At 47.4% G+C, this 27,995-nt stretch overlaps 1 protein-coding gene and 1 long non-coding RNA gene across 6 annotated transcripts in view; one reads left to right on the top strand and one right to left on the bottom strand.

Annotated features, from left to right (window-relative positions):
- Window positions 1-27,995, top strand: part of col5a1 (procollagen, type V, alpha 1) — a 38,256-nt gene that overhangs the window by 4,445 nt on the left and 5,816 nt on the right. For 4 of the 5 annotated variants that reach the window (XR_015861683.1, XM_088391912.1, XM_088391913.1 and 1 more), the window contains exons 2-56: window positions 3,841-4,008; window positions 5,830-6,043; window positions 6,284-6,446; window positions 11,898-12,029; window positions 12,440-12,547; window positions 12,606-12,974; window positions 13,038-13,126; window positions 13,246-14,002; window positions 14,231-14,287; window positions 15,910-15,951; window positions 16,358-16,420; window positions 16,905-16,979; window positions 18,125-18,217; window positions 18,315-18,371; window positions 18,445-18,498; window positions 18,600-18,653; window positions 18,729-18,782; window positions 18,866-18,919; window positions 18,989-19,042; window positions 19,114-19,158; window positions 19,881-19,934; window positions 20,051-20,095; window positions 20,228-20,281; window positions 20,361-20,405; window positions 20,666-20,719; window positions 21,348-21,392; window positions 21,470-21,523; window positions 21,670-21,714; window positions 21,841-21,894; window positions 22,380-22,487; window positions 22,571-22,624; window positions 22,689-22,742; window positions 22,928-22,972; window positions 23,098-23,151; window positions 23,269-23,313; window positions 23,391-23,444; window positions 23,619-23,672; window positions 23,762-23,815; window positions 23,924-24,031; window positions 24,131-24,220; window positions 24,461-24,514; window positions 24,651-24,758; window positions 24,917-25,024; window positions 25,141-25,194; window positions 25,270-25,323; window positions 25,399-25,506; window positions 25,586-25,639; window positions 25,722-25,829; window positions 26,908-26,961; window positions 27,047-27,154; window positions 27,230-27,283; window positions 27,377-27,430; window positions 27,504-27,557; window positions 27,639-27,692; window positions 27,868-27,975. Coding sequence is in view for 4 of the 5 variants with exons in the window: in XM_088391912.1 (XP_088248038.1) it covers window positions 3,841-4,008; window positions 5,830-6,043; window positions 6,284-6,446; window positions 11,898-12,029; window positions 12,440-12,547; window positions 12,606-12,974; window positions 13,038-13,126; window positions 13,246-14,002; window positions 14,231-14,287; window positions 15,910-15,951; window positions 16,358-16,420; window positions 16,905-16,979; window positions 18,125-18,217; window positions 18,315-18,371; window positions 18,445-18,498; window positions 18,600-18,653; window positions 18,729-18,782; window positions 18,866-18,919; window positions 18,989-19,042; window positions 19,114-19,158; window positions 19,881-19,934; window positions 20,051-20,095; window positions 20,228-20,281; window positions 20,361-20,405; window positions 20,666-20,719; window positions 21,348-21,392; window positions 21,470-21,523; window positions 21,670-21,714; window positions 21,841-21,894; window positions 22,380-22,487; window positions 22,571-22,624; window positions 22,689-22,742; window positions 22,928-22,972; window positions 23,098-23,151; window positions 23,269-23,313; window positions 23,391-23,444; window positions 23,619-23,672; window positions 23,762-23,815; window positions 23,924-24,031; window positions 24,131-24,220; window positions 24,461-24,514; window positions 24,651-24,758; window positions 24,917-25,024; window positions 25,141-25,194; window positions 25,270-25,323; window positions 25,399-25,506; window positions 25,586-25,639; window positions 25,722-25,829; window positions 26,908-26,961; window positions 27,047-27,154; window positions 27,230-27,283; window positions 27,377-27,430; window positions 27,504-27,557; window positions 27,639-27,692; window positions 27,868-27,975 (5,006 nt within the window). In the remaining variant the exon portion in view is untranslated. Of the gene's footprint in view, window positions 1-3,840; window positions 4,009-5,829; window positions 6,044-6,283; window positions 6,447-11,897; window positions 12,030-12,439; window positions 12,548-12,605; window positions 12,975-13,037; window positions 13,127-13,245; window positions 14,003-14,230; window positions 14,288-15,909; window positions 15,952-16,357; window positions 16,421-16,904; window positions 16,980-18,124; window positions 18,218-18,314; window positions 18,372-18,444; window positions 18,499-18,599; window positions 18,654-18,728; window positions 18,783-18,865; window positions 18,920-18,988; window positions 19,043-19,113; window positions 19,159-19,880; window positions 19,935-20,050; window positions 20,096-20,227; window positions 20,282-20,360; window positions 20,406-20,665; window positions 20,720-21,347; window positions 21,393-21,469; window positions 21,524-21,669; window positions 21,715-21,840; window positions 21,895-22,379; window positions 22,488-22,570; window positions 22,625-22,688; window positions 22,743-22,927; window positions 22,973-23,097; window positions 23,152-23,268; window positions 23,314-23,390; window positions 23,445-23,618; window positions 23,673-23,761; window positions 23,816-23,923; window positions 24,032-24,130; window positions 24,221-24,460; window positions 24,515-24,650; window positions 24,759-24,916; window positions 25,025-25,140; window positions 25,195-25,269; window positions 25,324-25,398; window positions 25,507-25,585; window positions 25,640-25,721; window positions 25,830-26,907; window positions 26,962-27,046; window positions 27,155-27,229; window positions 27,284-27,376; window positions 27,431-27,503; window positions 27,558-27,638; window positions 27,693-27,867; window positions 27,976-27,995 lie in introns of those variants that run through there. The other variant, XM_088391915.1, reaches the window with a different exon arrangement.
- The window catches only part of LOC148389383 (uncharacterized), a 67,391-nt gene continuing 48,491 nt past the window's right edge, over window positions 9,096-27,995 (bottom strand). Inside the window, exons 7-13 of the long non-coding RNA XR_015861684.1 lie at window positions 25,374-25,500; window positions 23,582-23,652; window positions 22,910-23,140; window positions 21,454-21,574; window positions 18,721-18,899; window positions 16,898-16,977; window positions 9,096-9,522 (exon numbers count right to left, since the gene is read on the bottom strand). This is a non-coding gene — a long non-coding RNA (uncharacterized LOC148389383). The remainder of the gene's footprint in view (window positions 9,523-16,897; window positions 16,978-18,720; window positions 18,900-21,453; window positions 21,575-22,909; window positions 23,141-23,581; window positions 23,653-25,373; window positions 25,501-27,995) is intronic.

The raw sequence follows: 27,995 nt of genomic DNA on the forward strand, positions 1-27,995 counted from the left end.
CTCCCACCTGATGGGAAGCGGGAATTAACGACGTTTTTTTGGTTACATTTCAAACAGTTCCCGGGTGTCTTAAATAAGAGGTCTTGGACGTTGATCCTGGTTGTGTCTCGTGGTAAATTGGGCGTGGAGGAAATCAGAGTGGGGAGCGCTTCTGTAAATTTGCTCGCAGACATCTTCGGAGAAATATGTTTTGTTTCTAATGTGGTGGGTGGGGAGGAACGCCACAGACCCAAATGTTGGTGGATTAGCAAGTAAACGGATCTTCGTCAGTTATAAATCTTTGGTGTGTCGTTCCCCAATTGATGTGGTCTCTGATTGGTCGTGGGTCTTGTTGTTGTTGTTTTTGTTGCCAGGGGTGGCTATCGAAAGAGTATTTTGTGTCTTGAAGTTTACCAGCCTCCTGGCAACATGGCAGAGATGAAGACTTGGACTCAAGTCAACTCTAGCTTTCGGTCACCAAGAGTTTCATTCTGATCCATTCAATTCTTAACAAGAACGAGCACTAGCTAGCTAGCTAGTTATTTACATGTTGTTGAAATTTGGACGACATAAAAGGCTCTTAAGGGAGCAAAAATTATATCAAGTTCACGTTAAGAACCGTCTCGTAGCTTTTTGTGTGGACACTTGGACTGGACTCAACAGGATGTCCATGCGATTCATGCATGTGCGCGGGTAATGAGCCCAATCTAGCAGACGGAATGCTTGTTCTCACGTCTGGTCACATGCTAAAGGTCGGTGCTAACGCTAGCGGGTCTCGCAATACGATGCGGTTAGCTTACAAGCTTATGACAGACGCTAACATGGCAAATTGACATGGCTAGGGAGAACCATGAGCTATGTTGTGCTCTCGTTTGGGGGGGAGGACAATCTTTTACTGGGCATTCTTGTTTTCGGAGCCCGAAAATGTGGCTGCTAATTAGCGCTTGCTTGTCCTCGGAGCCAGGTCAAGCATGCGCGCCTGGAGAGCCGGCTGGCCAGGCGTTTGGCCGGCCTCACTTCGGCGAGGGTCCGTGCCCATCAGGAGAAGGAGGAGGAAGAGGGGCAGTGAAAGAGGAATGTTAATCTCCTTCCCACCATGAAATTTCACGATTGCAGCTCACCTCCCTCCCTCCCTCCTCTCCTCTCCAAGAAACGGTGCCGTCTGAAGGGTCGACAATGATTGTATCTGCGTGTGTGTGGTGGAAAAAAAAAAAAAAAAAAGACGGGGGAATGGGATCCACCACACATTTGGCACCGAGCCGAGACCTGGATTATGGATCCCAAGCTACTGTTCAAAGAATAAAAAGGTGGAAAAAAAATGGTGGTGGGGCGAGTGAGTGATATTCCCATAAAGCTTCAATGCTTCGTATTTGAAAAGTGTCAAAATGGCTGTCCGCTATAAACACTGCTGACACTTGAAAAAAAGTTGCAAAAGGTCCTGTGAAAAACTGCTGAGTCGTCAGAAAGTTCATCTCGTGTGAAATTTAAATCGCATGCGCCCGTTGAAGGGTAATCAGTTTTGCTACGTCGAATCAACAAACGGAAACGGCTAGCGTGCCAGCGAGGGGAAACCTCTCGGACGTCAGGGATGTTTTTAGTAGGTGGGCCCAAAGGTGGTGGTCCCCAAGGTGCTTGCGCTAAGTGGGTAAACATCATATCTTAACAAGGTGGCGACTGACAGCTTGGGATGTGGTGGCCGCGGCTTCCCAAGCCGATGAATGACGCCGTGTGTCTCGCTCGTGTTTACCCGCGGACGTGCCTCGGCTTCTTTTCGGTGGTCCTTCGTGCTGAGAAAGCGGCATTGTGTTATGGTCACACCTTGGCCGCTTGGCTCACCTCCCCGTGACCTCGCTGAGGGGTTTTACATCTGCCAGGGTGCAAAAAAGGCCCGATTGTACGCCGAGGAAACGGGGGAAATTGGATTGAGAAATGTAAAGCTGAGGCTGATGGATGGAAGCGCCGCGGGCAGAGGTGGCAAAAGTATTCGGACGCAGATACTTTTGTGTATGTAAATTTGATAGACAAAGGATTTCTGCGGGATTACCGCTAACTACTCGGCGCCAGGTTATCAAGTAAGGCATCAGCGCCATCCCGATGGATCGCTTCCCCGACGATCTTGACGGGATTAGCGCAGGCGGGTCGGCGCGGCTGCAGGTCGTGATTCGGTTAGCATCGACTGGTTGCCTCGCTGTGTGTTATTGAGCTTTTGTTATTGCTTCATTTGTTGTCGCTAAACTAATAAGTTGACTTGTGTGAAGGATAAGTTCTGTTTTTTTTTTTTTTGCTGAAAAACTCACTTTTTGTCATACAATGCAACAAGTTCCAGTTCCCCCGCACCCTTGAAAACAGAGGTGAAGAGGTCGCTGATGATGATTCCAGCTGCGTCACGGCGGCCATGAAGTCACCGGCCACAAGCTCATTGTGCCCTTAAAAGGGCAGAGAAAAAAAAAAAAGCCAAGATGATTAACGGACAGACGGAAAGTGCAGCCGATGGCTGGCTGCTCACTTGTAAAAACAGTCTGAGGACGCCGGCGAGCGTCGCTTTGTTCCATTCCGTGATTAATGCAAACAATTTGAATCTTGTACGCAGTCAAATTTCGGTTATTTGGGCATTTTACGGTGTGGTTTTCAAAAAACGCCTTGTTCAAAAAATGATGACTGTGTTCTTTTTTTTCCCTGTAAAGCCAGACAAGGCCATAAGATAGTGCTAAACCTATGTCGACGAGTGATTGGACCGTTCTAAGATCATTGAATGCAGAGGACAATATTTAGCCAGGGTTGTTAGCGGAGAGTCGATATTTTCACGCGGTAATAGCCAAAGCTCCGGGATGACAACAACCGTGACTCAAATAGCACGTTGAGAAAGAAAGCCGTGTCTCCCGCGGCCGTGTAATTACCGAGCGGGGACGAGAGCCTCCCTTCAAGACAGGAAGTGTGGGCCGGATCAGATGAGAACATCCCGATTAGGAAGTTTGTCCGCTCTGAATGTATCCTCCTCGGAATTGTCGGCACTGACTTTCTGTTTGTATAAAGTCGCTCTCATTTGCAATGTGAGAAAAATGGAGGCGGTATCCAACAAGCTACAAACGTATTTCAACATGAAAAATTGCTGACAAAGCGAAAATCCTGTTCCGTTGCCAATTTAGCATCAATTTGTTTCGTGTGCAAGCGGGAGATTCCGGCACGCTCTCCGGCCAGCTGTGGCAGCTCACGTGCACATTCTTTTGTTTTTCCGTGTGTGTGGTCCCATGTTGCCTGACTCCCAAGAATGTCATACCTGCACATGGGAACCCTCCGGCAGGAACAAAAGCATTCTCACTTTTGTTCCGTCCGTGCAGTAAAAACTCCACCTATTCTCCATCCGTCTGTCCCTTGTGTTTACCCGTCCTCCTAGTCCTGCCCTCCTTGAAGTGACCCCGTCTTCTGTCCACGGTGGACGCTTTTATGGGAACAGATGTTTGAGGAGAGCGGTTTTGGCACGACAGGGGCGGTGCGGTACGGGTCCGGTTAACCCGACGTGTGTATTTTGGTGGCCCCGGCAAGTGTGCTAATTGCACGTTTTGGACTGCGGTGGTTTTAGCACCGCACAGAACGGGATGGTAGCAAGTGTTTGGAACTCGGAATCGCGGCATGTCATAAAGGCTTCCCCGTCAAAACACGATTGTGGTTGTGTCAACAAGAAACAAAAGAGAATTATGCGCCGAAAATTAGAAGCACAAAGCTCAGCCTAATGACCTTACAAGTAGCTATTATTGCTTCCAATCATGCTATGTTGCTAAGCTAAAAAGGCAACATACATATTTTGCACACCGCAAAGCTGACGACTAATATTTAACCGCCTTTCTTTTCTCTTTTGTGCAGCGGAACCAGCCAACCTCTTGAAGATTTTAGATTTTCCCAGTTTACCCGAAGGCGTCACAAAAACAACGGGCTTCTGCCCAAATCGGCGGTCGGCGCAAGGACCCGATGTGGCCTACCGAGTATCCAAAGAGGCGCAGCTAAGCGCCCCCACCAAACAGCTGTATCCAGGTGAGTTTGGCTTTACTCTAATCCTGTGCAGGTGTCTCGGTCGATCCCGTTTTTACAAACTTCCTAAGTCTGCATGGCGGCAAGGCAGGGATATAACGGCCAAACAGAGTGGGAGAGCAATTTCCCTTTTTCCTTTCTTGCCCCCCGGGTGGCACTTTTATAAGCTCCTGTAAGTTGATTATTTATGTCGGCCAACCGGCATGAACTTTGAATCCAGCTGTCTAAAGCATCTTGGGGAATTTAACTTTTTCTATTTTTTTTTTCTAACCGTCAAGTATGTAAAAAAAAAAAAAGCTCATTTCACCTGTGCAGTAAAATTTAACGTTACATTAAATTAAGTTGCATAACCAGCCAACAGTGTGCAAATTCTAAAATTATCTTCTGTATTTATAATTAATTTAATTAATATTATTTAAGTAATTATTTAAGAAAATCAAACATAAAACTTTCTATCCATTTTTATGACTATTTATTATAACCAATCAAATAATTATTAATATTATTAACTATAATAGGTGTAAGCGGGAAAATCATGGAATCTAAAAGAAATATTTCAGGGCTGGCGCGTCCCCAGGGGTGCACTTTGGCCGCCCCTGGGCTAGCATGTGGGGCTTCTGCGGGATAAATGGCGCTGACGTGGCTCTGGAGCCTCTTTTCCAATCTTCCCTCTGTTTTCCCTGGAGCGTCGTCATTTTCCAACGTCTCTCATCCCTCTTTGCTTTGCAGTGTCATCCCACATTTTTTTTTTCATTCAACCCCAGCCCCCCCACCCAAGTTTTTTTTTCTCCACTCTTGCAATGATTTAGCAATTGGTGGATAAGATGTTTTTTGGCCTTAGCGCCAAGCTAGCCTTAGCAGCTGGCTAATGTCTGCAATTAACATGTTAACGATGTCCAATCCAATCGAGAAGCCATGCTAACAGCTAACATATTATAGCTTTAGTTACACCAAGAGAGCCTCGCCAGTGACATCACTCCATCCCATTAATTTTTCCAGCTCAGCTAAGAGCTTCTTTCAACTATTAAACTCAGCTCGCTGACACCTAATCCTTGAAAAATGTCGACAAAACGAACGACACAGAGACGCTAAACGGTGTTGGACAAAGCTGCCGAGCTGTTTGCGGTGAGCGAGCGCAGACATGCAGTCATCAATCGTGGGGAACGGATGATTGGTTTAAAAGCTGAAACAGAAGTCCTTTCTATTACCTTTACGACTTAAAAAGGGCACGCTAATTATAGCGCACGCTTCCCACGCCACGGAATGTCTGCTGAGGCAAATTAGCCATTCAAGCTACAGAAGCTAATGCCGCCAGGGTTTATGTCGTTAGCGCTTTACGTATTTTGGGAGGGTTGTAAGATTATTCCCAGCACTCCAGTCTAACAAAAAGATGAAACATTCTGCTGAGGAGAAACTCTATATTTATTTTGGTTCCCTGACACTTGCTTACTGGTCCTGAGTCTTGATTCATTTTCTATAGCGTTAGCAAGCTTCTCCTCGGATGCTTGGAAAAAAGTCTTGATCGTACCAACTGTACGCATTTTTACGTATTTCTAAATAATTTAATAGTTGGTGTTTTCTTCTCAACATGAAAAAGCTTTTTATAAGCTCTGCCACTTTTTTACTTTTCGAAGACAGCTAATTAGACTCTGGAGGTTTAACAAGCGATTGTAGCTCCGGCTTCTCCATCAGATTGTTTCCTTGTGTTGCTCCAAGAAGGATTATCCGACACTTCCGTATACTCAAGACTTCTATTTTTTCCATCTATCTGCACCACCAAAAATACGTCAGTTCTCTGACCTCTTTCCTTCACTTCCCCTCCAGGTGATGTGTTCCCTGAGGACTTTTCCATCTTGGCCACAGTGAAGCCCAAAAAGGGCAGCCAGTCATTCCTGTTGTCCGTGTACAACGAACAGGGAATCCAGCAAGTCGGACTGGAAATGGGGCGCTCGCCCGTCTTCCTCTACGAGGACCACACGGGAAAGCCCGGACCGGAGGACTACCCGCTTTTCCGGGGGATCAACCTGGCCGACGGAAAGTAGGTGGACTGGTTTGGTGGACAGATTTGGTGTTGGGATTTGGGGCTTTGATTAGGAGTTACAGTTAGAGATTATTTTTAGGGGATTTGGGCTAGTGAGTTGGGTTTAGATTTAGTATCGTTAAGAAATCAAACTGCAAACTAGACGTTATACAAACACGGTCCCTCAGTCTAGAAATTGTGCGGCCTGTAACCGAGCACGCGTGTGAACGGACCGTATCTGTTCTTCTTCTTATCCAGGTGGCATCGAGTGGCCATCAGTGTGCACAAGCAGACCATCACCCTCATTCTGGACTGTAAAAAGAAGACCACCCAGAAGCTGCTCCGATCCGCCAACCCCATCATCGACACCAAAGGGATTATCGTGTTCGGAACCAGAATACTTGATGAAGAAGTCTTTGAGGTGAGTTCTCTTTAGCGCGTAGCGCCAGAAAGACACGTTGAACACATCGAGCTGTTCTGAGTTTTTTCATGAGGCTGTAAAGGACATTGCTGCCCGTTTGAGGTTTGTGGCGACGACGGACGGGTATTTCCCCCGCAGACGCGTCAGTGACCGAGCTCGCCCACGACCCACGTGTCGTAAATCACAGTGTACAGTAGATTGCAACTCCCGACTGGTCGCCCGACAGTCCGCACACATTTTTGTCCAACATTTTGACAAATCTGGCCACTAAGTACTCGACAGTGGTAAAAATGTCAATACACTCACCAGATACGGCAACTTGTGCAGCCAGAAATGTTCCGCTTCGGTGGGACTGCACCGTTAGCGTTAGCATTGACTTTCCACGTGTGGTGAGAATCTAAAAGAAAATCGGAAAGGATTATTATAGCTAGCAGATGAATTTTTCTTTTTGGGCTTCTAAAGCTGAACTCATGCTAATTACAAGTTTTTGTTTGGAATGAAATTGAAACGATGAGGATGCTACATGATAGCGCCAACGCTTTGTCTTACTGTGACCGCGAGCACTTAAAGTCAAATTGACAAACTGTTCTGAGGTTTTGGTTCACTTGTCTAACTTTTGCTTTTGTCCAATGAACGCAAATGCGTTGCAGTTAAGCCATCATGAACTCATTAAGTCGGGAAACTTGGCCGGAACAGAGATTTAAAAAAATAATAAAATAAAAAAGCTATTGTGTATTCACAGCATGTATTGTATCTTCAAAGAGACAACAAGAAATTTCCTTGGATTTTCTGACATTTCCTTATTTCCCTTTGGGGAGTAAAATGAGCATTGAAAATGTTTTAAAGATATCTAGAGGGACAGGAGAAGATATTTCTGGATTTCTGACTCACTTACTTGCTATAAAGAGCATAGTGAATCAGAATGGAGGCATGAAAAAAATCTATTGTGCGAACATGTGAGTGTCTCAACCAAAATCGGCTGGTTTGGAAAAAAATGGACTATTGGCATGCCAATAATTAGTAGCAGAGGCATGTGTGACACGACAGATGTTGAGCCAGCAGCGGAACGTTTGAAATATGACATCACCCCCCCCTCACCACCAGCGTGCAGCCAATCTCCTGATGTTAAATCTTCCGAAACTGTTAATCAGTGCCGAGCGCAAACCAAAACCAGCTTGCTATGAAAAAAAAAAAAAATCACATTCATATGCAATTGACTCAAACATTTTGCACGGCAATTTTTTTCACAAGCACGTTAGCATCTGTTAGCCATCGAGTACAGCTTGCGTACAAATTCAGGTCACCATTGTAGGAAGAGTTGTGGACCACCTGTATTGGTTTTAATGGAACTTAATTGGGACTGGATTTGGAAGCTTCCGCAGACTTGAAGGGACTTACAAGTACATCTGACTCGGATCAAGTTGTGGCAACTGCAAGTCTTTTAATTAGCCAGGAAGACCCAAAGTGGGCTGCAGTTGTTTTATTGAGAATGACGTCACACCCAAACCATTAAAAATCCGAGCCGGGCTATCGGCAGTCCGACTCCCGGCTGTTGTCGTGGGAAGGGGCCATGTTTTTTTTTCTCTCGCTCGAAAAACCTCCCCTGCTGCTCGTCTGCCAGTTCGCAGGCGGGACAGACAAGACTCTGCGGAAAAAAAATGGAAAACTCCACGGCATATTTTCCAAACTGTTCTCCCCTTGCTCCCTTCACCCCGCCGCCATTTAGTCTGATTAGTTGTTTTTTTTCTTGTCTGCGTCATTTGACAAGCGTGCAGTTGAATGCAAATTATTTAGCGGGCATTCACAGGAAACTTTTTTGCTGAAATATTTGCCCTGTCAGCATGTTGTGTGCATAAATTGTCAAGCAATTGCTGTGAATGTAGTACATGCCGACTCAGCGGTGGTCACGCAGTTGCGAAGCAGTGCTACTTACCCGAAAGCCTCAACTCAAGCGTTGGTTTGTGGTTTGGTTTCTCAAGTGGATGTCGTGGTCAGTGGGACAAACGTCCATATATAAGTACGGGTCTGGTGGCTTGTCTCGCTTCCGCCGCCTGTGTCGTTCAAAGACAAAGCCGTGATCAGTACATACAAAATTCCATGTGGTCAAAACGTGCGAGGCAGTTGAACATATTGCAAAAAAATATAAATAAATCTGATTGGTGCTTCTAGAAACAAAGCAAAAAACTGTGATGTGCAATAACAAGAAAATAGTTTGTAAAATTCTATTTTATTTACAATCATTTATATTATATAAAACATTTTAAACATTCTAATTTGACATTTACTGTTATTTATTTATTATTATTTATTTTTTAATATTATAATATTATTACATTTATTTCAAATAATACAATTTTCAAATGAGCAAGCCACAAATGGCCCACGGGCCAAACGTTGGACACCTATGGTTTAAGAACTATGGCAGATGAACATGGGGGTGCGCATACAAAGACGGTCGCGGCCAAGTCTGGAAAATATGATGAGCTTGCAGCTGAGGTCAGTCCTGCAGTGGTGACCGTATGGCATGACATCATCTGCAGGTTTCTCTCGCTATCAGCGACAGGTTGGAGGTCTCCAGAGGATAACGTATGGAACCCCCACGTTGGTACTTATAGAGGAACACTTTTCATTTGGAGGGGCTGGGGAAAAAAAAAAAAAGCTGCACACACCCACAATTAACCCCAAAGTTAATATCCCGGATTGACATCATATTTAATGTTTCTACATACGGCATACCTCGAAAGTATATGAGCCATAGTCGCACTTGGCCGATATCTCGTACCATGCGGAGGAGATCTCGTGCATTTTATGAGCACGTGTGATGTAACACATGACCCAGCTAAAACATGGCCAGGCCGTTGTCCTTCAACCCATCATCCACTTTTGGGTTCGGGAATATTTGTTCCAGCATTTTAAATTGCCTAACTCAAATCAGATGTTTGCGCCCTTTTATTCACTCGCTAAGTCCTCCTCCATCTCAGCACTTTTTCTGGGAAAAGCCAAACACGCAACCGCCGTCTGGTATAGGAGGCAAAATGATCTGCTTTCCTTCCACCTTTCCACACCCCCTCGCAACCTAAAAAAAAAAGAACAGGAAATGGTAATATGGTCCAGAGAGAGGCCAGATTAAGATCTTTAGTGGTGGAGAGGAATGGGGGAACTGGGGGAGTTAAGAGAGGTGGCAGAAGTACTCACAAGAACAAGTACAGATCGTTACAAGGTTTCGATTGACATAGCAGCTCCAGAAAATGTGATGCTGATTTACAGCCAATGAAGTGAGCTGCCATCTGCGCCACGCTCGGGTTCACCAACTGGCCCACCGCCAGGTGTAAATATTCTGTTTATGTAGTCTAAGCCAAGGCTTGGGACCTCCTAGGGAACCAGCTCCACGGGGCACTTCAAGCCCCGTTTGACCGGGGGATTAAACTTCATCAAGCTGCTAGGTGAGGCGGAACAATTGAAACCATTGCTGGCTTTACGAGATTGGTGTGGCAAAATGATCCCGATCCTGCAAGGGGACACGGTCATTAAGATAACGCTGAGCAGTTGAGGAACATTTAGCTAACACAAGCCATTGACTCACAAGCAAAGACAAATAGCGAAAGGTAGCAACAAGGTAGCAACAACACAGAGCGACATGGCTGAAAACAGAACTGCGACCCCCCTGGTAGGTCGAGGTAATGCGTATAGTAGATTTTTGAAACTGAACAATGTGCTATATTATAATGAACGCCGCACTGACTTGCAACAGAGACTCTACACACTTCACTTTTTAGCCACAGAGACTCCTTGGTGGACTACACCACGAGAAACTTGAAACGTCAGCGCTTGTGTTTTACGCTTGCGGTGCTCGATGTTGCAACACTTTGTTGCGCAGCGTTTTGTAAATAAAAAAAGTCTCGGGAGTGCAATCCGGAGGGCTCGGGTCCAAATAGCTTTGAGTCGGGTTCGGGCAGGGAGACAGATGTTTGGCGGAATTTGACATTTCTCCCCTCTACCATTAGCATATCAATCACGGTATACATGACATATTTGAACAATGGCATTCCAGCGACTTAAGAAACACGTGTAATTATATTGCACATAGTACTTCAACCCAATTGGTGCATTAGCATAACGCCAGCTCACATGGCGCATCATCACATCTGCACAACAGATGCGAATGTTGAGTTCCAAGACGGGAAATCAGAAGATTAGCCTCCACGTTGTGCTGTGTTGTCAAAGAATGGTCCAGAAATTAATTAGGATCGCAATCCACACACAACTCTAATAAGTGAGCGAAAATCACAAGTTATATTTCTCTGGAAAATGTGAAATTTGACTCAATAGAAACATTTGCGGTCAGTTTTCCACAGCCACCGCAGAACAAAGGCCAAGGAACACGGTCACGTTGCAAACGTTACTCGCGACCAAGTGTGAGCTCATTCCCAACTACGAGATCTCTCTGTCCCCTCAGAGCGCAGCTGCGACCAAACGCAAGCGCCCAGCCGACTCTAAATCTTCGCCTAACGGAGACACGGTCACTTGACCGTTTCTCCGCTACTTCATTCCTCCCGTCTCGGAGGAAGCGTAGGGATTTGTTTTCTCGCACCCAAAGTCAACGACAGCGATAAGCCAAGGACAGAGCAGGAAACATCAACCCCCCCCCCACCCTGCGGACTACGAAAGGATGGCCAGGTTTCAGCGCTCGACGTGTCAACTGTGCAAACTGACACTTCTTGGGATTATCCAACAGTTAGAACAAGAAAACTAATGAAATGTTAATTCAGGCCAAGACTTCTCAAAACAAATAAACTGAGCAAGCCAACGTAGAGTGATACCAGAAATACTGACGATGGAATTTCCATTCAGATAAACATTTAAGTGGTGCGCCGGTCCAGGTTCTGCAGTGGGATGAGGGGGCCTAATCGAAAACACAAAAAGTGGGAGTCCATTCCCACAGTTGTACCTCGTTACCCCCCCCTCCATGTTTGATTCCGTACTGGAATGATGTGTGATGACATCACTGCATTCGGAGGTGCGATGAGAACATGTTTGGACAGAAGCGATACAGTGCACACACACACACACACCCAGCTCGCCGTGTAGCCCGGGGATCCGGCGGAGCCCTTGCGTTGGTTTTTCTTCTCCTGCGCTCGCCTTCCCATCAATCTCACCCGACTTGTCAGCATTTTTTCTTCCTTAAAAAAAGCTGGCCAGCTCCCATCCATATGATCTTCTGGAAGTCAAACTTCTGCAGGTCTGCTCACGCTATGTGCAGTCCTCCCACCACCACCATAAGATTAAGTCTTCAAAAGCTGTATAAAAATGAAACAAATGTTCTGAAGTCCAAGCCTGAGTTAGTTTATGTGCCGATGTCCCGCTTTGTTGACCCCCCCTTCCTCCCTTCGTTGTTTGTTGAAATGCATAACTCGGTCGTCTGGCTCACTTCCTGTTTCTGGCTTTTTGCAGGGAGACATCCAGCAGCTAATGATCGTAGCAGACCACCGCGCCGCCTATGACTACTGCGAGCACTACAGTCCCGACTGCGAGGTGGCCGTCCCCGACCAGCCGCAGAACCAGGACCCCAACACCGACGACTACGTGAGTTGTGGCGATTCTCCGTCAACAAAACAAAAGACACAGCAGGGATTAGTCGCTTTGAAAAAGTTCCCCAATTGCTTTAAGGTGTCATAAAATGTCTGCAAAGCAAAACACGGGAGCTCCTCAACTCATTTCAACAAAACATCCCGACAGCCGTTTTTGAACGGTCTTCATTTTGGCTGCCAGGGGTTCATTGGGCAATGACGATGATGAATGGGGCCTGTACAAAGCTGAATTCCTGCCTGAAAACGTAGGATGTGTTAAAAGAAGAACATAAACATGACCTGTGAGAAGTCATTCTTCATTGGGTGGAGGGGGGGGGTAACCAATTGGAACAGGGGCGTCCACAGGAGGTTTCTACAAGTCCAAAGCATTCCAGTGTTTTGATAAATGGTGCACCTATTCTCCAGAACACAGAAGAGGACAGCTACTATTACGAGTACCCCTACTACGAGGATGTGGACGGAAAGACCATCGAGTCGACATCTGATGATGAGGAGACAACCAAGGATGTCAAGGTAGTTGATCGGGAAGCGGGTCGATGAAACAATATGACAATTCTGCATCTGATCGCAGGTGACGGGTGCAGGCGACCTGGTGTCCAAAGTGGAGGAAGTCGTGAGAGCCACCGGCACGGGTGGAAAAGTGGTCATCTCTTCATCTTCCGGCTCGTCCTCCAGCACGGGCTCGTCGTCCAGCAGCTCTTCTGCGAGCGCCACGGATGACGCCGGCGCGTACGATGGTTACGACAACTACGGGACTTATGAGAGCTACGACGACGAGGCGACGCAAGCACCTGGGGGCGCCGGCTCTCGGCGCGTCACCGTCACCGGTGAGGAAGTCAAGGTGGTCGGCGGAACGGACGACCTGATCACAGGAAGTGCCGTGGGAGGCAAGGTTATCAGTGGCGGTGGCGGATCCTCAATCACCATCAATAAAACCACAGTAGGTGAACCGCTTAGACGTGGACACCAGAATTTCTCGGGCTTATAACTTTGGTTTTCCTAGCTCGGAACCTCCTTCGGAGACTACAGTGATTATGGCGACGGGGATTACGGTGTGGACAGCCATGTGACCACTGGTGGAGGCAGCAGCAGGTAAGGAACTCCAGTCGCATGACACCCCCCCAACATATTTAAGTCCCCTGTTTTAGGACTTGGACTTGAAATTTAAGACTTGCAGTTGTGACTTATTCGCATCTTTGTGAAAATCGCAGCCGTACGGTTCACATCGGCGGCGGCGGCGGCAGCAGCAGCACCATCCATCTTGGTGGTGGCAGTAGCAGCAGCAGCGGCACCATCCATCTTGGCGGTGGCGGAAGTAGCAGCAGCAGCGGCACCATCAATCTTGGCGGTGGCAGCAGCAATGTTGACCTCGGCCTTGACGGCGGCACCATTGACTTCGGCCTTGGCGGCAGCACCATCGACCTCGGCGGCAGCAGCAGTACCATTGACCTCGGTGGAGGTAGCAGCACCATCAGGCTGGGCGGCGGAAGCAGCAGCGGTGGGACCATCTCACTGGGCGGCGGAGGCAGCAGCAGCAGCAGCAGCATCGACCTTGGTCTCGGTGGAGGTAGCAGCAGTGGCAGCAGTGGCACCATCAGCATGGGCGGCGGCGGAGGAAGCAGCAGTTCCACCGTCATCCGAGGAGGAGGCGGAAGTAGCTCCACCATCAACCTCGGCGGCGGTTCCGTTTCGGTCGGAGGTGGTTCCGTGTCAGCGGGAGGCTCTTCCACACTCGGCGGTGGGTCGGCCAGCGCCGGAACCGGAGCCGGTGGTTCCATCGCCACCGGAACGGGCCTGGGCATTGAAGGCGAAGGGGACTACACGGACTTGGATACCTTCAAAGAGGAGCACATCAACAACTACGATGATTTGGATCTGAATATTTACGATGACAACTACGATGCCTTGGATTACCAGGACAAAGGCTCCAAAGTGCTTCCCGCTGAGACCAACGAGTATTACGGACAGGTGAGGGAAGGCGTTGGCAAAGGGGGAGTGTGAAAGAGATGAAAGAGGGCTGAGGTAGACATCAGGAGATAATGCTAGTGGCAGACAATGCTAGTAGAGAACAAAGCTAGCTTGATATCATCAAGAGGATGATGAGGTTGATGCCCAGCGGGAAAGAAAATCAAGACAGGATGCGGGAAAGAAGACCAGCGAGATGACATGCGGCTAACGGCCATGTTTTCGTTGCAGGTCGATGGTGTCCGTGGCGAGAAGGGACAGAAGGGAGAACCCGCTATCATCGAGCCAGTGAGTATTACCACGCATAGGTGGGCCACTCCAGTCACATGACTTGACTGGAGTCAACGCCAACTTTGTTTGGCCAGACTTGAGTCGACGGACTAGGTCATCATGAGAACCGACTTGACTGAGCTTCGTGAGCGCATTTGATCCGAGATCGTGACTCCGGTAGACTCGAGTCGACTTGTCGCGACACAAATGAAAAGGCTTGAGACCGAACTCGACTCAGGAGTTGTGGTGGTCAGTTACCAAGCCTGGTTGCATTTTTTGCGTCCGCCATCTGTGTGCACTCATCCAGACAAAAACCGCTGGCGGACGTACCGCCGAGGAGAGGCCCCGGTCATCGGGACGACAATGTAAACATTCGGAGAAGAGCCATGCGGGGCTCGTCAGGCATTTGTAAACACGGAGCGGGCAGTGCCTTAACAATTCCCTCGAAGCTTCTTTGCTCTCAACCTGAGCCGCTTCACTCCCAAAACAAATGTCAACGAGTGTACACTGCGGCGTGACGGAGCTTTTTCCTATTTACACTGACGCCGTGCTTAGATTCTTCGCCTCGCAGACAATAGACAGATGTCCTCGGTTTTGCCGTCGCGAAGACGTGCGACTTTTCATTGGCGACTACTCCGAGCAATTCAATGAGGTAAACGTTGAGAGGGGCGAGGCCCAGTGGGCCATGGAAAACCGCTGAGGTCACAGAATTATGTCCCAATGGGATGCGCTTGATTTATAGTAGCCACGGAGGCTTTTGCGTTTTTGTTTTTTTGGCACCCAGAACACCACTTTTCCCCAAAACGATTTTTTCTCACATCTCAATAGAAATGACGCACCCCTTCCACAGTGTGCCAGTCTTTTTCCGAAACTCGCGCACTCCCATCAACATTGATGATACATTGGCGCACCCCCCGCCAGACTATATCAGCAAAACAATATCCCCTGAAAAATTGGGAGCACCTCTCTCAGTCTTGTCCTTTTCCTCAAATGTTGAATCCATTTGGAGTTGACGCACCCCTCGCGCACCGGGGTCATCTTCTTCCCCAAACATTTCCCATCCGGCAACATCTCAGATCAGTTGGTGCACCCCTTTGTCAAATCATGGTCATCTACAAGAGTCTCCTTGCAAACCTCTGCACCCACTTTAAAACCCCATTAAGAGGTGGCGCACCATGTGTAGCACTCGAGAGATTCCCAGGGCAATGCATTGTGGTCTTTTCCCCCTAATTTTATAAACTGTGCAGCCCTTTTGATATAATTGACGGAAGTTGACACACCTCCTCCCCTGCACACATCAAAACAGTCTTTTCATTTTGCGCACCCTCTCCTGAGGGCATTTCCAGTGGGAATCCTGCGCTACAACACCGCAATGCTACCTTGATTGCAGCCAAGATGTTCCCACCGCAAACACGTCTTTACAGTCAACCCGACATGCTTGTCTTTGCGTGCACGCACACGTCGTCACTCTGGAGGTGCGCGGCGCGGTGCGCCGTGCATTGCGCCGCACTGCAGGGCTTTTTCCCCGCGCCGATTAATCACCAGCCGAAGTGACGGAATGACAGGCAGGAATGCGCATTAAGGCTTGACCTTGCCGTTTACATTCATTTTTCACAATTCACGTGCTTTGTGCCTTGCAGGGAATGCTGATGGAGGGTCCGCCTGGGCCTGAGGGTCCAGCGGTAAGTCAAGCCGCCTGAACATTTTCCTCCGCATGTCTTGTTCCTCCTGATTGTTGGCGCTGGTTGCCTTTCTCTCCGTGGACCGGCCTGTTTATGTTAGCGCTCGGCACACAAAACATGCCTTAATTTCCCCCCGTTCAAAAAGGGAGCGGTCGCTTTCCCAGATGAGATACGGACTTGCCCAGATGTCCATTATTTAGTCCACCCTCCTTAAAGAGGCGGTCCCGATTCAAGTCGTAGACATATAAAGAGCGCCGCCTGATGGAAGCCCCATTTTCATACGACACCCCCCCCATCCCCTCAGCCACATATAATACAATAAAAACATGTGTGACTACTTTTCAACTGAAAAAAAAAACACTCCATGTGAGAAGTTCAATGTCATCTGTCTGTGCTTATGAACTAGGGTCTCCCCGGACCGCCAGGTGCCACTGGCTCACCGGGCGTTGCTGGAGATACCGGCGAAAGGGTGAGTTACACTGCAAAAAACTCTTGTGAGCTCATCAAAAATTTAAAGGAAGAAATGCTATGCAGCTAGCGACTCAGTTTGTTAGCGAGATAGCAAAAAGCGGCCTTTCAAAACAAACAGAAGCAATGACATGAGGAGTACTTGACTTACTCGAGGCAAATTATCTGCCAGTAATAGGGGGGATTAGATTTATTTGGCAATCGTGGGAGAAAATGCTATCTGCAAAAGCCGCTCTTAAAAAAATATGAAAACAAAGCAAGGACATGTGGATTACATTACTTGATTTTGTCCAAATGACCTGCCAATAAAAGTGGAAAATTTAACTTGGCGAGGTTCCTTACGACAAGCAATGAACAAGCATAATTTGCCTAGATTTCATTCTTTTTTCCAAATTTATCCCCCCCAGTGTTTTGCAGTGTTGTATTCAAGTTTTCTTAAGCTTGTGTGTGTGCGCGTTGACACTCTTTGTGTCCTTACCCATCAGGGTCTTCCGGGTCGTCCTGGTCTTCCTGGTGCTGATGGTCTACCTGGACCCGCTGGCACAGTCCTGATGCTGCCTGTAAGTAAACCCCAAGATAATTATGATCATGCTAATTTGACCTTTGCCCGGCTGTTCCTATTAAATTGGTGAACGTGAGAAAATCGATTCCTCAGCTCAAGTGAAAGATGACCCAGAAGCTTCCATTTTGCGTTCTCGCTTCTCACCGTTTCTGATGAGTTTCACAGATTTGAATTTACGTTTTTTTTTTTTCATCTGGACAGGAAGTCTGTTATTCTGCTTGAAAAATGGTTCCCTTAAAAAAAAAAAAAAAGAAACATCTGAGCATATTGAGTTCATTTGCATTTGTGATTTGGAGAATTAAACACATCGCATATGTGAAGGCCAAGCGAGTGCAGAGATTTTATGTCCAAGCAGCTAATGAGAGCCACGTCAAAGCGGGAGTGAGTCAGCGTTACGTCCACAAGTCTGGATAGCACCCCTTCATATACAATAGACACCAAAAACTCATTATGAGGCAATCTGTAAACAATTTGCTGATATTGTGTCATTTTGGATGACGCTTTCCCGACCACAACTCGGGAGGGGGGGTTCTGCGAAATTCATTTGCATTAATGAAGTGATGGAATATTTGTGTGAAAATGATCTAATGAATAGCTTGGACAGTTTAAAATGTGAATCATTGCAACGGCATCTAGGCAGTAAAATTATAAATGTAATTATCATTAGGCGGTTTGAAAAAAAAAAACAACAACCCAAAAAACAGAAAGACCTTGAAATCCAATTCTGGGGATTCTTCCTTTCTTCTAATTTAATTTAGATTTAATTTGACGAAATATGCACCACAGGATCATGACTCAAGTCGTGATAGAGAAGTGGAAAGCTCGTGGAATATTCCATTGTGGTGCAACGTTGCCTTGTGGCCACTAGGTGGCAAGTGTAGCATTTGTGGAAACGGCCTGAGTTGCTGCTGCTACTGCTGCTGCTGCGGAGGAAAACCTCCTTGCATCCATCCATTTTCTTAGCCGGAGCAGCTCACTTTTTGGCAACACAAGCAGTGGACATCGTGGACTGGTCGCCGGTCACCCTTGACTGGTTGCTGACCAATCTCAGGCCGCATAGAGACAAACATCCAAACTTTTACAAATTCTGGTCACTTTCAATGATTTTCGGTGGTCAACATGTGTCTTCTCTCCACATCTCAGTTCCGATTCAGCGCCGGAGGGGACTCAGGTCAGAAGGGACCAGCCATGTCCGCTCAGGAGGCCCAGATGCAGGCAATCATGCAGCAGGCTCGGGTGAGCCGCCACCCCGCACACACACACACCTCTATGTCTACGTCTTCATATGCACGTCTCGATCTTGGACTGACGGTTCTGCCTCTCCCGTGTCCAGCTGGCGATGCGTGGATCCACCGGTCCCATGGGTTTGACCGGCAGACCCGGCCCACTGGTGCGTACCGAGAAGGAAATCACTCGCCCGAGGTCACACGACCCCGTGTCACCTATCACGGTTGTCTTTTCAGGGTCCTCCTGGTATTGCGGGAGTGAAGGGAGAGTCCGGAGAGGCCGGTCCTCAGGTGAATAGTTGACACCAAATAATGTGAAATCCCCCACCCCCCTATTGATGGCAAATGAGATATAATGTAAAATTTCGACTGATTTGGGAATTTTCTTCTAGGGTCCACGTGGACCTTTGGGATCAGTTGGACCTCCCGGAAAGCCCGGCAGAAGGGTACGTGTGATGCAAAGAAAAAAACATACTTTACAACGCATTTCATCATCACCATCCAAATTCTGACCTTGACAGGGACGCGCCGGAGCTGACGGTGCCAGAGGGATGCCAGGTCAATCTGGACCCAAGGTACGTGGACTCCGGGTTTGGACATGGGTTGAAATGCGACAATCCCAAAACCTCAACGTGCTGTAACCTCTTTTTGCTTTCAGGGAGATCGCGGCTTTGACGGTCTGGCTGGACTTCCTGGCGAAAAAGGACACAGAGTGAGTGACTGATTGCTTCCCCCGCCATGAAAATGTTTGTTTTCCTGACACCATTGCGATTGGTTCCAGGGTGAAGCAGGACCCCATGGGCCACCTGGTTCACCCGGAGAGGATGGAGAGAGGGTAAGAACTGCTCTCACTTTAAAAAACAAATGTTTTGTCGTATGTGATCTTGATCATTTTCTGGCCTCCAGGGAGATGACGGAGAGATCGGACCAAGGGGACTTCCTGGGGAACCGGTGAGTCTTTTTTTTTTTATAATTTATTTTTTATTTGCAATCTGAGTGGGATTTACAAATTTTAAATTTTGCAAATTCCAAACTGTACAACTTTCGTGGTCTCATTTTAAGACATTCATGCACAACTTTTGAGGGATTTTTACACTGCTCTTTGTTAACCTGCACAATTTTGGGAGGATTTATTGTAGTCTCAGTTTAAGCCCTTCAGCTTTTTTGGGTTGCAGTCGCCTCATTACAACCCGCAGTAACGGGTGAGTTACGATAGTCTTACCTTCAGCCTTGCAATTTTTTGAGATTTACGGTAGTTTCATTTCAATCTTCATAGTAGGCCGTCTGATATTCAAGTCATGATGGATTTTGTCCACCAGGGTGTGCTCGACTGGCCTGCTGTCATGCAAAGGCAGGGCAAGCGTAAAACAAAAACTGATCTTGAGGGTGTCGTCAAGTGTTAAATTCATTTTCGTGGAAGCTACCAACTGTGCAATTTGAACTCGACTGGGACAGAGCAGAAAAGAAATTACACATAGATCATTCTTTAATGATCTTGTATACAGAGGTTGATTTGTTTTTGGATCCACTAGAGGACATTTGGGAGCAAAGTGGTGTAACTGAATTAAATTAAGTTGAATGAAATTAAATCCAATTTTTTGTGTGTGTGGATTAAAATGAATAATTCACAGTCTGCTAGCAATTCTGATCTCATTCTCTTTGCCTTATGCCAGGGACCGCGTGGTTTGCTCGGACCTAAAGGACCTCAGGGCCCCCCAGGACCTCCCGTGAGTCTCCTCATCCTCGCCATCATGCGCTTTTTTTCACAGCTGAAGCTACTCGCTAATAATGACAGACGATTATAGTTGATGCGGCAATATCGTGTTTGTGTGGCCTCCCGCAGGGTGTCACCGGAGTGGACGGCCATCCTGGACCCAAAGGCAACATCGTAAGTGGCACAAAGCTGATTTTCAGGGGGGGGATAAAGGCTGAAGTCTCATTTCAACTTTTGAGGGAATTGTGGCACGAGTAAAAGTCATGCTTGGAAATGATGGCTTATGTTTTCTCAACCAATCCAAAGGGACCTCAAGGAGAGCCAGGACCTCCAGGACAGCAAGGCAACCCTGGTGCTCAGGTGAGCTGAGGCTGGGAAAAAATCTTGCTGACTTTCTGAGAAAATCCATGATTTTTATATTTTTCTCACCCCTTTGCAGGGACTTGCCGGGCCTCAAGGTGCTATCGGACCTCCCGGAGAGAAGGTGAAACCTCCGTTTTTGCAAAACTTAACTATGTTTGAAGCATTAATCTGCCGCCTCTGCAATCCATTAATGGGATGCTAATGCGAATGCTAACGCTAAGTCATGAGCACACCGTGCCTCTGAGGCAAAAGTGAAACATGGCTCCCATCTACTTTTTAATTAGTCAACTATTAAATAATGCAGTTGGTTTCTTCCAACGCATGCAGATTTACGTCTCGTAGCATGACATATATTATTAACTTTTTTTTTTGTACTTGCAGGGTCCCCTCGGTAAGCCCGGCTTGCCAGGAGTGCCAGGAGCTGACGGACCACCCGTGAGTCCCCCTTTTACCACGTTCTCCCAAAGACATTTTTAGGAGCACATTACTTTATTTTAAATTGACATATTTGCGTCATTTTTTGGAATTATTTCAACGCCCTCAGCAGCCCATTGTCAATTTTGTAGCTATAAAAATAGCCATTCATATGACTCAATATTGTGCCCGCAACGACCTCCCTCCCTCTTTCCCTTATCCTTCCTTAGCCTGGAGAGCACAAATAGCTCTGTGCACTTCCTTTATTTCTTTTTCTACACTTCCATTTGTTTGCCGGCGCCCGCCTGCACCTCATCTCGGATCCATTTCCTTTCCAAAGTGGCAACGCTGGAAAGCCATCAGCGTTGCAATTCCTTCCAATCTCGGCACCCTCTCTGGGCTCAAATAAGGAACGTGTGCGTGCGTGTATACATTTTCAATTGATACACGCGGCTATCAAGTCCAGTTTGCGCGATACGAGCAAACTTGGACATGAACTTTTTCATTTATTTTGTCCTCTAGTAAGATTGATGATGTCCTGTAATTATAATTTAATGTCTTTACGATGATCTTTGGCCATCACGATAAGTCTTTACGATTGTCATTATGTGTTGATGAGACGATATTTTTTGACTGTCATGATTCTTAGGGTCACCCTGGAAAAGAAGGACCTCACGGAGAGAAGGGACACATGGTAACTTCTTCACACTCATGTGTGTGTGTGTGTGTGTGCGTGTTTCAAGTATTAATCTTACCGATGGTTGTTTCCAGGGACCAGCCGGCCCTCAAGGACCCATCGGTTATCCCGGTCCACGAGGCGTGAAGGTGAGTTGCCGATCCACCCACTATGTAATCAGAAAATGAGTACGGGTAATCCTGGAAATGCAATAAAAGGGAACTTTATGAGAAGAAAAATACATATTTTGGAGCAACAAGATTTGGCATAACAAGACGACGCTGTTGTGTCTCAGGGAGCAGATGGTGTCCGTGGCCTGAAAGGAACTAAAGGAGAGAAGGTAAGCGCTTTAAGGGAGAATCATTCTCAACTTGTGAATGATTATTCATGCTGCGTTGTTTGTCATCCCCGGCCGGGTGTCATTGAAAGAATTTCCATTTAAATTGAGCTCCGCTCTCGTTGCCAGGGAGAAGACGGCTTCCCGGGCTTCAAGGGAGATATGGGCATCAAGGGTGACAGGGTAAGTCTTGCTTGTTTGTTTGTTTTCTTGTTCCAAAGCTAAAAGTAGCGCTTCGGTACCCCTGCTTGTAGCTTGTCGCGTTGAGTCAAAATGTCCGAGTCGTAGCATTTTAACCTTCAGCGCTGGCCTTTGACGGCAGTTCATAATAGAGAGTCGTAGACTTTTAGCGTCATTTGTAGTCCGGGTCGTAACTGAGAGTCGTAGGCTTCAAACTCGCCTCGTAACCTCGAGTCGGTCTTTCACTCGGAAGTGTCAGCTTGCACTTCAAACGCCAAAACATCCACTCAAATTGACGACAAAGAAATCAATGGCGCTTTGAAGCCCGCAAAATCCCCTGGAGGGTTTCCTTCATTTCCTCAAAGACAACACGGAAATCAATCTGAAAGATCAGAGGATAATCCAACTTAAAAGACGCAGGGAAAAAAGTGTGTAGCTTTCAAATGCTGACATTTGTTTTACGCTCGCCCTTGCCCTTTTCTACTCAGGGCGAACTTGGAGCAGCGGGACCCAGAGGAGAAGACGGTCCAGAGGGACCCAAAGGTCGCTCAGGTCTCCCAGGAGATTCCGGTCCTCTCGGTCCATCTGGCGAGAAGGTAAGAAATGCTTGCGGTCGTGTAGCTAGCACGGGACGCTAACGTAGCCTACACAACACTAACGTGGGGGTATCGTCTCACAGGGCAAACTTGGAGTGCCCGGCTTGCCTGGATATCCAGGAAGACAAGGACCAAAGGTAACAATTGCTCATTTAATTGGAGGAATAAGACTTGTAAACTAATTCTTGTTTTTCTTCATAGGGATCTCAAGGTTTCCAAGGCTTCCCTGGAGCTAACGGAGAGAAAGGAACTCGGGTATGTGCAACTCTTGTGGTTTACGATAATATCAAAACAAAGCGTGGTGATAATATGAAAATGTAAAGTAACCAAGGGGCATAGCAAATTATAACGCAGTTAGCATAGCATACATTTCTCAGGAAATAATTCTGAAAGAGGAAAGAAAAAAAATGAAGTTTACTCACTTGCTTTGTTTTCCACAGGGAACGGCAGGAAAGCCGGGCCCTCGTGGCCAGCGAGGACCGACGGTGAGTGTCTTAGTCAGCAGAGTCGTGACGCTAACAGATGGCCGGCCATCTTGGCACCTCGGACGGCTAAAATGAATCCTGGCGGGGTGTCGCCGTGATGTGTAACTGTTCATTGTTTTCCGCAGGGCCCTCGAGGTGAGAGAGGCCCAAGAGGACCTACGGGAAAAGCTGGACCAAAAGCACGTAAAACTTTTACTTTCAAATTTCAAATCTATGCTTGAATGGACATCTTTTATGATATTCATTATCATCATTTTTATTATAATCTAATGGAAATTTCAACTTCTCGTCGGCAGGGCACCTCAGGGACCGACGGCCCTCCAGGACCTCTCGGCGAGCGGGTAGGTGACTTCATGAGATCTTAAATGAATATTTCCAAATATTTCCTTCACAATTTTTGTTTTTGTTTGTGTGTTAGGGTCTGCCAGGACCTCAGGGACCAACCGGATTCCCAGGACCAAAGGGCCCACCTGTAAGTAATCAGCCCTTTCAGTTTGACCTACTTTGTGTTCCGACTGTATTCTGAGATGGATTTTTTTTTTTTTAAATGTCTTTAAAATTCTTGCACCATCTTGACAAAAGTGAAAACAGGTTTAGCCGTCCACTTACTGTCGTGTAATGTGTGGTGTTGTAATGTGTTCCTCAGGGGCCTGCCGGGAAAGACGGACTTCCTGGACACCCTGGACAGAGAGGAGAGACTGTGAGTGGTCGCCAGAAAGGAATTGTCACTCCATCAGACAAGTCACATGAAAACTCTTAATTCTATTTGTCTTTTCCTGCAACCTGCAGGGATTCCAAGGAAAGACTGGCCCCCCTGGACCTCCAGGTGTGGTCGGACCTCAGGTGAGGGCGTGCCCTTGGCCAATGGAACCTTTGAGCTCAAAATTAATCCCATAAATTGGAATCTTAAAATGAGTTTCCCAAATGAAGCAATTGCTTGTGATTTTGTAGGGACCAACAGGCGAGACTGGACCAATGGGAGATCGTGGCCACCCGGGACCCCCAGGTCCACCCGGTGAGCAGGGTCTCCCCGGAGCTGCTGGGAAGGAAGGCGCTAAGGTAAGAGCCCAATGGAACCAGAATTCGGTTTTAACATTTGCTCTGTTATTCACTGACAACATAACTACCCCCACGCCACCCCTCCCACCATCCCCGCAGGGCGACCCTGGACCTTCTGGCCCCGCCGGTAAAGATGGCCCACCTGGCCCGCGAGGCTTCACCGGAGAACGAGGCCTCCCCGGCCCTGTGGTCAGTATCATCTTTTTCCTGCGTTGTCATTACGTAACGCTCGTGGGCTATCAAAAGCCCGGCGAGACCTTGCGTAGGCTTGATAAGAACCACGACGTGATCCCGCCTTGTTTGTTCAGAACTCCGCGCACAAAGCACTGCTTGTTATGTAATCTGCTCACACTGTGATATCGAGCAAGAAATAATCCTTTTTCAAAGACGACCTGTGCTGTGTGGTAAAACGTCTGCTTGTGTTTGCAGGGGGCTCATGGTCTGAAAGGCAATGAGGGTCCAAACGGCCCACCTGGCCCAGCTGTAAGTACCTCTGGATCTGGCATCCATCCTGGCTGTCAATACTTTACTTAATGTGATTAACAAAATCCTGATGTTAGTTTTATTGCACCACAACAATTTGTTTTTTTTGGATGAATCTCGACACTTTGTGCTACAGGGTTCTCCTGGCGAACGTGGTCCCGCTGGACCCGCCGGACCAACAGGACTGCCCGGACGCCCCGGCCCCCAAGGGCCCCCAGGCCCCGCAGGAGAGAAAGGCGGACCGGTAAGAAAGTCTTGAGAACCCAAAAAATGAAACATTTGTTCAGGTGAAAAATTTCCAGGTTGACGTCCCTCCAATTCCATTTTGGTTGAAAATAATTCAAGTTTTATAGGCAGTATGAAATTGCCAGATCGAGTCTTGATGTCTGAAATTTAACTTAGGGAGAGAAAGGACCTCAAGGCCCAGCCGGAAGAGATGGTATCCAAGGACCAGTGGGTCTACCAGGACCCGGGGGACCCCCTGGACCACCCGGAGAGGATGGGGACAAGGTGGGATATTTCATAATAGCCTCTAAAGGCTTCTGTCCTTGTGTTCATTACGTCGACATTTTTGCATGAAAAAATTCTGGGTCAACTTTGTAACAAGTGACGGCTTTGCTTCTTAGGGAGAACTTGGAGAGCCCGGTCAGAAAGGAAGCAAAGGTGACAAAGGCGAACATGTGAGTTCATATGATCTTTACATGAATGTTTCATTATCAGTTATCATTCATTAACACGTCCCTCAAATCCAACAGGGTCCACCAGGCCCTACCGGACCCCAAGGACCAGTTGGAGCTCCTGGTCCTGCTGTGAGTATCTTGATTTTCGTGCATCAGTCTGTGTTAAATTGGCAACTGACCTGTTTATCTGCTTCGGGTGTGAAGGGAGCAGATGGTGAACCTGGTCCCAGAGGTCAGCAGGGTTTGTTTGGCCAGAAGGGAGACGAAGGATCCAGAGGCTTCCCCGGACCCCCAGGTCCAGTCGGACTACAGGTGAGAGAAAAAATAGATCTGTTAGGGGATTTCCATGCACCACTGTGATTTATTGACACTCAACTCTTGTTTTCCACAGGGCTTGCCCGGTCCACCTGGCGAAAAAGGAGAAACAGGCGATGTTGGTCAGATGGTAAGCGACTTAAAATATATCATGTGGTGGGAGTGAGAACAACAAATTGTGGGATTCGTGCTAATTACAATTTTTCATTTAGGGTCCACCTGGCCCGCCTGGACCAAGAGGCCCCTCCGGACCCCCTGGTGCCGATGGCCCTCAGGGACCTCCCGGTGGCATTGGCAACCCTGGTGCTGTTGGCGAGAAAGTAAGCTTTTCTTCTTCTGTTGCTATCCGCTTACTTTGCCTCCCACACTTTTCTTCCTTCGGCGAGTTTGCACATTTTTTGCACATTTCCAAAAGTTGTTTCCTCTCCTGGGAATCTGACAAGTTTGTGCCTTGTCGCGACTGGCCGTACTGCAATTCCACTCCATTTGCGGAGATGGATTGTGGCAAATGACAATCTCACTTTTCCATCCTTCTTCCTTTCCCCCAGACGGGGGTGAGAATTGCAAACAAGCGAGCGCCATGTCGCAGGAGTTGACTTGATTTAAGAGGAGACTGTTGTTTGCAAACAGTTTGCATGGCCGCTCTGTCGGTACGACAAACAACTCGCATCTGTCGGGTGACGAATGCCGTCATTAATCCCCTAAGTCGGTTGACGCTCCGTGAAAATAGTGTCACGCAGTGATGCTTCTGTGATTGGCCAAAGAAAAGTTTGAAACGATGATAATAATGTTCAGCACCCTTTCTGTGATAAAAAAAAATGTCTTGAAGAATGCTGGCATTTACCTCAAAGACTAAAAGGACCTCGTTACTAACTTACGAGTTACCACCTCCCATGATGGCAATTTTACCAAGCCGGGCTTCAAGCCCCCATTCCGTGTCGGAAGAGTTTACAGTAGCGTTAGCATAAAAAGTCAAGAGTGTATGGAAAAGGGTTTGTCAAGGAAAAATTGACTTTGTATCATTAACCACAGAGAGGGAAGCTTGAGAAATGCCTCTCACAGGCCTCTGATAGCTCAATCTTCTCCCATGCGAAATGACAACACCCTGCTCTCACATCGCTCTTCGGGCTAATGACACTTCCACCCAAATGGCACTTTTACGAGGCGGAACATCAGCATAATAACGTGCTGAGTCGCTGTCAGTCATGCTGGCACTTGGACTGTTGTCAGCAGATAAGAAGCAGTTAGGCCCAGAGGGGATGTAAAGCCTCAAGATGGGGTCTTCATTCATAAAAATGACAATAGGCTTCATTCTGCGCTGAACTGGCACAAGAGTTGCTATTATTGAACCGCTCCGGAAAATGGGACTGTCAACAAATCTGAAATATCTCTCGACAGGGAGATGCTGGGGAGACCGGAGAGCCGGGTCTTCAGGGAGATGGTGGTCCACCGGTGAGTAACTTTGTCACTGACATTCACGCCGGGAACAACTAATTAAAACTGCTCTGAATATTCATTTGTGCTTGTATGAATCCAGGGACCCAGAGGAGAGCGTGGAGAAAAGGGAGAGTCCGGTCCGGCAGGTACTGCTGGACCACCTGGTCCCAAGGGTCCCCCTGGAGACGATGGTCCCAAAGGCAGCCCTGTAAGTTCCCATCTTGATCCATCTTATCAGAGTTTGCATAGAAATGTGCTTTAAGGCGACTGTGTTAAATTTCAGGGTCCAAGCGGCTTCCCTGGTGATCCAGGTCCCCCTGGAGAGCCTGGTCCAGCTGTACGTATGACATCCAAACTGTAACTGAGCAAAACTCTATTAATTATTGAGGGCTATTTAACTAAATGGATTGGTTCTGGTTGTGTTGTGCAGGGCTTAGATGGTCCACCTGGTGACAAGGGAGATGATGGAGAGGCTGGTCAGGCTGTGAGTGCCATGATTGTTTAGATATCCCATTTACATTTTTTGGGACGGTTCATTTTATAACTTTTTGAATTAGGGTTCCCCGGGACCTACTGGAGAGTCTGGGCCCTCTGGACCACCAGGAAAGAGAGTGAGTATGCTTTACTCGTACCATTGTTCTACATCCTATCATATTCCAAGACAATAATCTCTGCCATGTTTTCCCAAACAGGGACCGCCTGGAGTGACGGGACCTGAGGGAAGGCAAGGGGAGAAAGGAGCCAAGGTAAAAGATAAAAGCACGTGTTTAAAATGTAGATTTGTATTTAAATAAAGTACCACCTTCAATTTAGTCAAGGCAACTTCACACTCAGTAAATCTGACTGTTGATGGTCAAGGTTGACCAGCTTGAGCCAAAGCAAAATTAATTTATGTGGGTGATTTTGTGTCCGTGCTAAAAGGGAGAGGCCGGATTAGAAGGTCCTCAAGGAAAGACTGGTCCTGTTGGACCTCAAGGATCTCCAGGAAAACCCGGTTCTGAAGGCTTGAGGGGAATCCCTGGCCCTGTCGTAAGTTTAAATTTTGCGTA

Source organism: Syngnathus floridae, chromosome 12 (genome assembly GCF_059516105.1).
Source record: "Syngnathus floridae isolate MCC-2025c chromosome 12, RoL_Sflo_1.0, whole genome shotgun sequence".
Lineage (NCBI taxonomy): Eukaryota > Metazoa > Chordata > Actinopteri > Syngnathiformes > Syngnathidae > Syngnathus > Syngnathus floridae.